The following is a 12,491-nucleotide window of genomic DNA, read 5'->3' as shown; positions in this document are numbered from 1 at the left end:
TGGGCTGTGAATCCGTGTGCATCCGTCTCTGACGGCTGCATCTCATCATGCTGCAAGTGTCTTTAAAACATACTTGACTTGTTTTTACCATTGTTCCCACTTGTCCGCCTTGCTTTATTATTTGTTACTATTCGTCATCCTCATTTTGACTTTTGTAACCCTCTACCTTCCTATTTCTTCTCCCTCCCTCAGTATTTTTTTCTCTTTTTCTTTATATACAAAGTTTTGTCTTGAGACCTTTTCTCTGTGCTCACCCCTTTAGTATTTCTGGCCATTGCTTCTGGCTTTACCACAATGCTCATGACTCCTAAATCTACTTCATTAACTCTGCTCTCTTTACTGAGCTTAGACCTGTGTTTCCAGCTATCAGTTGAACACATCTACCAGAGTATCTTTCACATACTTCAGATAGATCTTTGTGTAATTGAACTTACTTTTCTCAAAACCTGTCCTGTTCCATTTCCCTCGTTCTGTTCAAGGTACTCATCGCTGTTGCTTGCCTTAGTCCTATTTGGCATCTTCCATCCCTCAGCTCTCTTTACATTGTATTCATTGTTAGATGTTTCTTCTAGTTCTGTAATTTCTAACAAACATCTCCTTTTTTCTGTTTTCTTAGCTGTTTTTCTAGTTCCAGGTCTCAGTCTTATGCCTTTGATATACATGAATGGCACAAAAGACCATTCTCTATGTTACCACCAGATTAATATACTTTAGCGCCTTAGAAATTCTCAGTGGATACTCTATTTATAGAACTCAGCCTAGCATTTAAGATCTTCTTGTTCTTCTCAACCTTTCTTCATCACCCTCAGCTTTTCCTCAAATGCCTTTATACTTCAGCCAAACTCTGTTGGCTGCTATTCATTCTCCAAATATGCCCTACTGTTTCCCTCTGCCATGCTGTGGCTTTTTAGGCTCCTTTTGCTGTCCTGGAATCACCTCCTCCCATCTTGTTAAAATTAAAATGCTACCTTTAATCCCACTTTAAATGTTACTCTTCCATATGTTGCATGCATGAACTACCTTTACAGATGATTTTCTCATTTCTTCTCTCATTCACTCATTTATTTAGTTATTCATTTGTTCATGACTCAATTTTTGAACACTGCTGTGTGCCATTCACTAGCTAGTTGCTGGAGCAAGAACAGTTGCAGCTCCTGTGCAGATGCCTGGTCAGTGATTGGATGGATGCTGCTGCTGTTCAGAAAAATAGAGGTTATAGGAAGAAGCAGCAGGTCTTTCTGGGGCTGAGGTGGAAGTTGGGTGTGTCTGAGAGATGATGACATCTGTTTCAAATATCTTTAAGATGGCTGTTAAATATATGGGTTAGTAAATCCTATAGTTGAGGAAGCAGGTAAGAAACAGGAATATAATTTAGGATGCTTCAGCATTTGGAAAATAATTGAAACCGTGGGCTTCAGATTGCCTAGGAAGAGTTTATTGAGACGTGAGGCCAAGGATATTCTTTGTGGTTTTGAAAGAGGAATCAGCTTTTTTTTTTTTTTTTTTTTTTTTGTCTTTGCTTTTCTGTACTAGCTTCCATATTCAAAATCCCTGGTGGGTATATCTATTTGGGTAAACAAAGAATATTGAGAAAAAGAAAAAGTACTTCCTGAGATAGATTAATTTTAAGACTAACATATTAAATGCTACAGTGCATTTAATACTGTTAGCTTTCTTTCCCAACTCATAGATTGCCCTTGGAAATAAAAATATTAGACTGCCCATAGATTGTCCTTGGAAATAAAAATATTAGACTGCCTTGAGTAGTTCCCCTATGGATATACAAGTGTCTGGTCAGAGTAGTGGATACTTTTAAAGCAAGAAGTTAAAGACTCTTCTTTACACAGACAATAGAAGGAAATCTGAATCCAAATACTTCCGTTTATACATGGCACTCTCTGTGTATGGGCTAGGTGTAGGTATGAAGTAGGACTGCAGTGATTAGGGGGGCCGTGATACACAGCTTCCCAGCAACGTGGGTACCTAGGCGAATACGATGGTACAGTTGCAAAGTCTGACAATGGAAAGTTGGATGTAAAAACCAGGAGCTATGAGTTATGTCTAATTATATCTAAGGCAACAAACCTTTTGGTGATTTCTTGAGTTTAGGAATGAAAATACTAGTTATATAGCTTTTTAAACACTTGCCTCTTCAGAGCTACTTAGGAAAAACCACTCCTTATTCTTTTCCTTATTATGTGTGTGTAAAAATAATTGTTAAACATAGTTTATACTTATAATTTACTTATTACACTTACAGGGGTCGACTCTATCTGAGGAAATCAAAATAGTGTGGCAAATTTGAAATCCTTTGCTGACATCTAGCATCTAGCATGCTGCAGGATTGATTTTGGAAACTGACTATAATTCAGAAAGTTGGGACAGATTGGGATTTATGATGGTTCAGTTTGATCAATCTCTGTTGTTTTTGAGCAGAAGGAAATACTGAATTTGAGAATATGCGAGGTACATAGGGCCATAGTGAGGAGAGGGAGAGTCTGAACATTTGAAAATGATGGTAGAAGAAATCTCAGTGACCACAGATTAATTTCAGTTGGCTCAGTAAGAAAATTATCTAGGAGAGTTTGAGATGGGTTGTGTGAGTGTAACAAAGTACGTAATAATTTCAGTATTACTGTATTTTTATAATAGTAAATTTGTTACTTGTACTTCTTCAAAGTGTATCCATAACCTGACTACTCCTTACCATCTCCACTGCTGTCGCCTCAGGCCTATCCACCATCATCTCTTCCTTATATTATTACAATGGCCTCCTAGATTTTACTGCATATTGAAATCACCTAAAGATTTTTAAAAATACCAATGCATGGCTCCCACTAGCAGTCATTCTGATTTAATTGGAATGTTGTTGCAACCTGGGATTCAGGACTTTTTTTTTTTTAAGCTTCTGGTGTTTCTAATATGCACTGCCCCCAGATAATCAGAAAATCAATCATCTTTCCCTGCAGTAATTTATTTTGAGTATATTTTTCTGCTAGTAACCATGTTCATTTAATTTGGGATATTTCCATTTCTTAAAGTTGTAGAAGAATGTCCTAGTGTATCTGTTAGGCATCTTAGTTGTGAGCAATGAAAGCTGACTCAGACTGATTTAAGCAGAAGTGAAGTTCACTGATAGAGTATTGAGTAACTCACAGCATTGGTAGAAGGCTGGATGGAGCCAGCCTTGGAAGGAATACAGGAACAAAGGGAGGCTGAACAGCTAGAACCACAGCAGAACTCATGCCAGCGAGACCATTACTGCCGTCTCTGCTGAGCAGACGGGGTGCCTCTGTGTGCACTATGGTTGTGCTGGCCCCTCCACGCCGCCCATGCTTCTGCTGCCCTCCCTGCCCTTGAAAACTCCATGTTGCCTCCACTGTTGCTGTTGTCAGGAAGAACTCCATCTTGTTTCTGCCTTTCTGTGCCGCTAACCTCTGTATTCAAAACTCCTGGTGGGTGTGTCTATTTGGAAAAGCACAGGCTGCCAGGATATGTACGAAAGCAAGTATCTGTTATTTACAATTTTTAATAGTGGAAGATAGGCTCTGTCTTGCATTGAAACTCATGAAGTTGGAAATTCTCCAGGCACAGGCAAGGGCTTCACATGCTCGGAAACCAGGAAAATGACAGAGGTCTACTGTGCATTGTATAGCCTACAATGTGCTATTTGTTTGATGCATTAATCCACTGGTCCTCAACCTAATAGCCCATAGGACACTGGGTTCTTCTGTAATTATTTTTAAACCTTTAGAGCCTGCTACCACTTGTCCCTTAGCAAACAGTAAGAGATAACAAAATAAATGAACAAGTAGCAAGCAAATTAATAGGAAAACTTGAACACATAACTTATCAGTATTTATGTATTATTTTTGGAGGTATGGAGACCAGTATAAGTATAAAGTAGGCATGTTTCTTGACAGTAAAAATGTCCTGAGTTTCTCTAATGGAAGTTGGATAGTAATATTGTATGTCAACACTCTCTGGTAGAAATATAATATGGGGCCACATATGCAATCCATGTATGTAATTTTAAATTGCATTAAAAAGTAAAAAGAGAAAAACTTAATTTTAATAATATATATTATTAACCCAACATGTTCAAAATATTATCATTTCAGCATTTAATCAATGTAACTAAGGGATAGTTTACATTCTTTTTTTTATACTAAGTCTTCAAAATATAGTGTGTATTTTATACTTAGAGCACAGCTCAGTTCAGACTAGCCATGTATAAAGTGCTTACTAGCCACATATAGGTAGTGGCTATGGTATCGGACAGCACAGTTCTATGGCCCAGGAGAAAATGCTGTGTGACTTTCAGGTACTGCCGGTTGAACATACTTATGTTGAAGTGTTTTAGGCAGGAAAACTGAATGGCTATTGTCAAAAAATGCAACCTAAAAGTGATGACAAAGTTTCTGGTTATCTATTCTTTTCTAATCCAAAACAGTTGTACTTGATTTTGCAGTGTTTTGCAATTTTTTTTTCCATAATTGAGAGAGAGGTGTGAAGTGGAAAAGAGAAACTTAAAATTTTTTATTAAGCTTTGTTTTTGTTTATTATTTTTACTTTCTGAAGATTTAAATGTAGAGATTAGGGTATTTCATATGCACTTTAAGGCACGGAAAGGGAAGATGCTGTAGTTTGCATGTGAATAATCAAATTAATCGTATTTCATTACATTCAATGTGTGTTTCACTACTAGGCTTTTGTATCTGAAATTCTGAAAATAAAAGAGATAATAGCAACTGACACTGTGCTTGAGATTTTTATCATATATGATTTCTTTTCCCTGGATAATTCATGTTGATAGTAAGTTTTATGTTCTAATTATTTTTATTCTTGCAGGCTGCTGAATCAGGAATAATAAAAGTTAAAACAATAGCTGCACGAAACACCGAAATTTTGGCAGGTAATTTTTTGCATTAAAAATTCAACAATTAATGAAAATTTGACTAATAGTAAAAGTAGAATCTTCAAACCCATCATTTTTTTTTACAGCGTCTCTTTCTTATGCCCTAACATGCTATCCGTAATGATAAAGAACATGTAAAAGTCCCTAACTTATGAACTAATTGGGTTTCCAAGAGGTGAATGCTATACAAATCTTCAAAATCAGAAGACTTAAAATGACTAACTCCTCAAAGGCAAGGGTTTTCCTTACTCATCATTGTATTCTTCTCCACCTCTTGTCAATCACCTAAGACACACCTTACTCATAAAAGGCATTTAATTAATATCTTTTGTACTGAATTAAATGGAAGATTGATTTTCAGACCACCTTCCAAGATCTGTTTTATCTTTAGTATAATATAAACAGGTCATAATGTAGGTTATAAATTTAGTAGTACTCTGAGTTTTGAGTAGTGAGACTAAGACTACATGTTCATGAAGAAAGAATGGAAGTGGGACGGAGGAAAGTATTTTCTAACGTTCTCTTGATTGACCCTGGTGTTCAGGGAGCCCTCAATAGTTTCTCTGTGGCGCCCTTTTGGTACTCAGTCTGCTTATTTTCTTTAGTGCCTTTCTGTTCTTGCCTCAATAATGAACGTGGAAAAGAAGGACACTGGCGTTTTTTGAGAATCTGTTACATGTGAGGCATTTGTGCCACTGTGTCTCATATAAGGCAGCCTTGTGGGGAAATACTGTTTTTATTTAACGGAGAGCAAATTGAGATGCAGAGAGATTTAAGTTACTGGCCTAACATCACATGATAAGTTGTGGAATCAGATTCAAAATCCAGGGCTGCTGAGAGCCCGGGTTTTTCCACAGTGTTGTGAGGTTTCCTGTCTATAGTGTTCCCTCCCAAGTGTTTTTTGCATTCCTTACTTCACTGATCCTTCATTCTCCATTTCCAATTCCAGTAGTGCTATTGGTCTCAGTTCGTTATAGGAGAAAAGCAATTCTATTAAGTTAATTTAAACAAAGTCCAAATAGTAAAGAGTCTCTTTAATTCTCATAGGTCTCTTTACATTTTTGAAAAAAGGATACCAATAAATCTCTAAGTGGTGGAATTTCAAAGAGTATTAAAAAATGAAATGACTTTTGGGAGCAGTTTAAGGGTGACAGGTGGGAGTGGATTTCACTTGCCAGCCTAGGGTTAGCCCTCCTAAGTTGCATCTGTTTCTCACAGCTTCTCTGATGTTAAACATTCTGACAAAACACCAGTGTTTTACAGCATTATTCACAGCATTGAGTAATGCTCTGTGTGCATGTTGAGAAGAGGGGTATAGTGAAGTGGTGGGTAAAGGCAAAGGTATGTATAATGGGATTAGAAGGATGGGCAAGTGGTTTGGGGAGATGCATGTTGGGTGGATTAGCTACCATGAGGAAATTAATGTTTCAGGGTAAATTATGGGCCTGGGTATTTTTAAGTTGGAGACATCATAGACCAATCATATTAGAATATCATTACAAATGTTTACTTTTGCTACTGTCATTGCTGATATCATGGTAAGTCCTTAATTATTCTCCAATAATAGAAATTTTCATTGAGTCTGTAGTTGATGGAAGATTTTTTTAAAAGACTGATTTCTTCAGAAGATCACTGTCTGTTAGAATTCTGTACCAAGTAAAATGTCTAATTTGTTCATATTAAGGACAAGTAAGAAAAATTTTGTCTCAGTATGAGTTTACTATATATGTGGGCTATTAATTTCATTTTAATTCAGTTAACTTTATTCAGATCAGGCTACAACAAATCTTTATGCACCTACAATTACTAGTTCATGCTTTAATATTCGTAGTCCCCAGAGCCACGTACCCGAGGAGCTAGATTAGCATTTAAACTTTTTCCTAGTACTTTTACCAAGTATTTAAAGCAATTGATACCTACAAATTTATAGAGTTTTATAGTCCACGGTCATCTTGAAAAATCAAAGGCTCCTAAGAAAGAGGAAAGAGTTTAAATTAGTCAGTATGTCATTTCTAAATTACTTAATTCAGAGTATAGTTAGTATTGAGAAAAGTTTTTACTTAACCTTTTTTTTTTTATTTCCTGAGAAGCATTTAATTCTCTCTAGTTCTAAAGGCTAAGGTTACTACTTCTGTGCTGTAATGGATGTTAAAGATGTTAGACAGTTGAGGAGTCTCAAATGAGATGGGGTGTTGAATTCTCAGATATTTCTGCATATTCAGAAAATAGAAAAGGGTTGCTGTAAAAATCAGAACCTTTAATTAGGATCAACTAGTCTGATTAAATAATTCTGAGCATAGATTTCTAACCAAGTTTAGTTTTCTTAGATTTATTTTCCAAGGGAAGGTTATTTATATTGCAGACTAAATCTTTGCTTTACATCTCCCCTTCTTTTAAGCATCCTCCTTTAATGTTTATTTTTCTTTGTTTTCACTGCTGTCATGAATGCTGACATAAGTGGGAATGCTATGCCAGGTAATGTCAGCATCATTGAAATATACAGATCGTTACCTCAAAACTTACATACTCTAAAGATAAAACTACAAGTGAGAGATAGCAACAAAAAGTTTTTCATTCACAAGGCCAAATGCCTTAATCTTACCTTTGACTACCACATATTACAAATTGTTTCTATTATCCCAGCTTCCAGTATACTTGAAATTGACCCAGGTGGCTTGTGTTACACAAAAATTACATAAACAAAGAATATGCCTTTTGAATAAATACTTGAAACAAGGAGATCAATGAAGTTGTGGTATCTTTTAAAATTGTATATTTGACCCCTAACTCAAAACCTTCATGGTTGCATCCACCAATGACTGCTTTTCAGCTACTGTCAGTATACGTAGATAATCATATGTATGATTTGTGTTCTTCTTTCCTTACAGTTTCCCTCATCTTTTTCATATCTGCATAGTCTTATTACTAAAAGTCTCTGATTTAAGTAGCAATGAGTAAATATACTTTGAAATGTTTTTCTGACATTGAAGGTAATTTATCTGCTGATTTTATTTAGCATATTCTATCTTACCAGTACAAAGACCTGATGGTTAACAAACATCTATAGAATATATCATATAACATATTCTTAATAAAGAATTAACTATGTAAGAATCACTAGGGGAGATACAAAGATGGGTAATATAATTTGCCTACAATCTATATGTTAGTATAAGAAATATTTTTGAGAAGTATGTTTGTGCCATTCATTCTGTTTAGCATACCTGCTCCTCTTTACTTTTTGGAGTTCTTTGCCAGAAATTTTCCCTTCCAGATGACGTACTACCTGAGGTCAGGAACAATATCTTATTCTCCTTTATATTGCTAGTAGTTAGCACATTACATGGGAAATAGTAAGCCCTCATTAAATGGAGGCTAATAAATGAGTCACTCCAGAATGCAAGTAAGTCTCTGAGTGCTGCCTCTAGTATGTTTTTCTACCTCTCTTTAATCTTACATGATGTGATTATTTGAGTACATGGATTTTGTCATGTTTAGTTCATGTGAGCTGGATAATAGAGTGATGAAAGAGACAGACCCCAACAGGATTCTGATGCTGTGTGGTAAATGCCAAGGTGGAAGTATAGACAGGCTTGTTATGAGAATGTTAGGGAAAGCACCTAACCCAACCGGGGAATCTGGAGCTGAGTCTTAAAGTTTGAAAAGGAGTTAGCCAGGCAAATGAGGTGTAGAAGTGAAAAGAAAAGGAAGCCACTTGAATACATGAGGTATAAGACAGTTTGGTCTATTTGGATACACTATTCAAGTATTGCCCTTGTGTGACATCCTGAGCAGCATCTGGAAAGAGTTTGAATCAGGGAAGTGACACACTCATATTAATATTTTTATTTATATTCTGTACATTATGCTGGCGGCAGCAGGGAAGGTATATTTCATTGTATCATCAGTAAGGCAGACGTCGGTAGACTTCCTATAATCTCAGCTAGAAGATACAGGGGGTTGTACCTAATGCCTTGCTCACAAGTTGACCTGTTGGGCCAGAGAGATTTCTCTGCCGTTTAATGTGTTACTGCTTATTCTTTTCCCACCTTTTTAAAAAACTTTTAAAAATTTTAATTTGTATCCTGCCTTTTGTTATATCATAAATTCTTTGATGCCATCTTTTCTAATTATTTAGATTATTCCATAATATTTCAGCAAATGATTGTAGTTTATTTAATGATTCCTTTATGTTAGGCATTTTTCAGTATTTAGAATCTTCTTTTTTTAAGATAAATTTCTAGAAATGAAATTGTTAAAGGATATGAACATGTTCTTGGAATTTGTCACCATGCTGCTTTCTGAAAAGATAAAAGTTTATGCCTTTATCAACAATATGTGAGTGTATTTTTATAGCATTCATTATAGCATTCTTCAGATTATTAGTGTTAAAAATCTTTTTGGTAATTGAACAGGCAAATTACTTCTCATTTTAATTGACATTTCTTTTTAATGTTGAACATTTTTCTTTGAATATATTAAATTATTTCCTTTTTTCATTTTACTTTGAGTTTTTGTGTTTTCTTTATCAAATTGTTTGAGCTATTACATAGGAAAGATATTAACTTCCCATCATGTTTATATCGTATTTTCTATAAGTCATTTACCTTTTAATTTTTTGTCTAGATGCTTTTTATTTTTCCATATTCTAATATTTCTGATTTGATGCTCTCCACTTAGGAAGTCCTTCTCCTTCTATATAGTTGATAGTTATTTTTATTTTCTTCTAGTTTTTCTATGGTTTATCTTTTTCTTAATAACGTGGGGTGACATGAGGACCTATTTCTTTTGCAAAATTATTAACCGATTGTATCAACATCATTTGTTGAATAATCCTTCCTTTACCTGTAGTGTGCTTTTAATATGAAATTGCTCATACTTTTATTTGTCCTCATCTTGAATCATTTAAAACGTTTTCATACCTTTTGAATCATTAAATTTTTTTTATGTGTTTAGGAATATCAGTCTTTCCCATAACTAGATTTTAAGGGTTTTGAGGATAACAGTCATGTCTACATCACGTTTTATTTTTTTCCACAAGAATTATTATTTAATGACCATTAAAATTTATCATAATAAAACTTTTATTAACCCCTATTAGTGTGATTCATAGTGGGGTATCCTAGTTTAATTCTTTTTTTCCAGGATAAAAACTGCAGTTTTGCAGTGAAACTGCTCAGAGCAAGGAAACCCCTAGGATATGGGGACCTGCTGGACCTCTTTCAGGTGTGTGAAAGTGCATCATTTGATCTCACAGTTATAAAATTTGGAAGTAAAATATATTTATCAAACACACAGTGTTACTCTATTAGAGGAGTTGTGCTTCTTGAGGAATTTAGGTTGAGTAAAATTTCTCTTTTCTTTCTCCCTGAAAGCTGTCTATATATTGTCTTAGAAATTGAAATAGAGAGTTTTGATTAAAAAGAGTTGACTTTTTTCTTTCTTTTCCTGGAGTGATTTTTTTTTTTTTTAATGGTTAAAGCCAGATGTCTTTATATAGCTGCACAGCCTTTTCCTTCTAATATGATTTTTAAACTCTAAACCCATAGGAAGATTTTTACATAAAGCCACCCTTAAATAACATGTAAATAAAATTACTGCTTATGAAGAGAGTGCAGTAATCTCTCAATTAGAAGAGCAGGATTAATTTTTGCTTCTTAGGACCAGTATCACATTTAAAAGAAGAGAAAAAATTAGTGACTGTTTTTAGCGATCTTTGTCTTCATTGTGGTCTAGTAGACATATTTTTGTTTTTTATATTATGCTTCAAAAAAAAACAGAATAGATCAATAGATTTTATTTTTTTGTTGTTGTTCATCATCTCTTCTGGATAACACAGAAATTTCCTTTGACCATTATATTCGTATACAAACTGGGTGGAAAAAAAGTAGGAAGGATTCCTTTGAGTTACATTAAAATACAGTTAAAATGACTTTTGTTACTACCTTCAGTTTATCTGAACTTGATAGATCTGGATAACTGACTGACATGTATACAACCTTTCACTATACGTTACCTTATTATATTCACTCTAAGAGGCACAATTTTTTCACATGTTAGTATTCCCCACATTGGTATGCATCTTACTGTTTGTTGATGGCATCTTAGAATCACTGTGGGCAAGGTAATGTAGTTGTCTGTTTCAGTGCATGTGTGAACTTGTTCATAGTTGTTCATATTGTCACATAAGTTGAGTTTTATGCATTGTTGATATCACATAAGTTTAATGGCTATTTGGAATGTCACCCTAGTTGTTGTGCAGGCAATTTCTGTTAACATCTTATGGTAAGTTCAAAAAAGCACCAGCATCAGAGTGTGCAGACTGGGCGTCATTGGCTTAAAAGACTATCTCAGAGATGATAGTAAAGTACTCTCAAGCAATGAGGCATCCTCAGGCAAACAATCCAGTTAAAAAATGGGCAGAAGATCTGGTATTTTTCCAAAGAAGACATACAGATGGCTAACAGGTGCATGAAAAGATGTTCAACATCATTAATCATTCAGGATATGCAAATCCAAACCACAAGGAGATATCACCTCACACCCGTTAGAATGGCTGTTATCAAAAAGATAAGAAATAACAATGAGCTTTTTGGCCCAGAGGATGAAATTGTGAGGAAAATTCCTAAGTGATAAGAAAGTACTGTATCATAGTTTAATTGGCATAGTTGATTGGCACTGATTTTCTTTCTGGTAATATTGTGGGTGTGTCTTAAATCATTGTCATCAGAGACTCTGTGGAAGTATGTTGTTTTTCCTTCTATTAAGGCAGGATCCCTATGCTACATTTATCTGTAGACTTCAGGCAGGTAACTGTGAAGTGTTTCATTGGTTCCTCTTAAACACTTTTAACTCTTTTAGTTTCCACTTGCATCAAATGCTGTTTACCTTCGAGAGTGGCAGCATAATGTTGTGGGAGGAGTAGTGAGCCAGGAATAAGAAGACATATTTCATATTTTTAGATTCTAGTTTTACCACCTACTTACTGTGTCACTTGGTCCAAATCACGCCCTATTCTCTATATGAACATTGTGATACTCAATGAGAAACGAATGTTAATGTCATAAAAATTATAAATGCAACTTGTTAGTATTGAAAACTTATTTGCCTGAGTAAGGTTTAATAACTGGGAATGTTCAGCAGAGTTAGAATTAGCCTTGTACTTCAGTGATTCTGGCAGGATTGAATATAGCAGGTTATTTACTGCTTCAGAATAGTGTTTTCTTGAGCTTTATTATTTTTTAATCATTCATGTAAATGTTTTGGGACATTGTTATGGAAAATTTATGTCTCTGATTTTGAATCAAACCTTTATGCACAAGAAAGCAAGGAAATAAGGGAGGTTTTTTGGAAGCACTATTCTTTGCCAGTCATATTTGCCATCTCTTAGCTGCAATAAATCAGTAATTCATGCTGGCATACTGATGGACTTTGCAGAGTGTGCTGTAGGAAATAGTAGTCTTTATTTGCCATACCACAAAGGGAGATTAGGGAGAGGAAAGAAAGAGATGTAAGTGATAAATTTAATGTTAACACTAGTTTTACACTTTTAATGGCGATGACTTTCTCAACA

The 12,491-nt window shown here is 34.9% G+C and overlaps 1 protein-coding gene across 4 annotated transcripts in view; it reads left to right on the top strand.

The window, feature by feature from the left end:
• MON2 (MON2 homolog, regulator of endosome-to-Golgi trafficking) overlaps positions 1-12,491 on the top strand; it is a 101,205-nt gene that overhangs the window by 6,798 nt on the left and 81,916 nt on the right. For 2 of the 4 annotated variants that reach the window (XM_010989146.3, XM_010989144.3), the window contains exon 2: positions 4,852-4,915. In XM_010989146.3, coding sequence (XP_010987448.2) covers positions 4,852-4,915 — 64 coding nt within the window. Of the gene's footprint in view, positions 1-4,851; positions 4,916-6,967; positions 7,394-9,894; positions 10,145-12,491 lie in introns of those variants that run through there. The other 2 variants (XM_064491144.1, XM_064491145.1) reach the window with 2 other exon arrangements.

This window comes from Camelus dromedarius, chromosome 11 (assembly GCF_036321535.1).
Source record: "Camelus dromedarius isolate mCamDro1 chromosome 11, mCamDro1.pat, whole genome shotgun sequence".
Taxonomy (NCBI): Eukaryota; Metazoa; Chordata; class Mammalia; order Artiodactyla; family Camelidae; genus Camelus; species Camelus dromedarius.
Note: the sequence above shows the minus strand (reverse complement) of the source record. Positions and strands in the feature narration are given on the sequence as shown.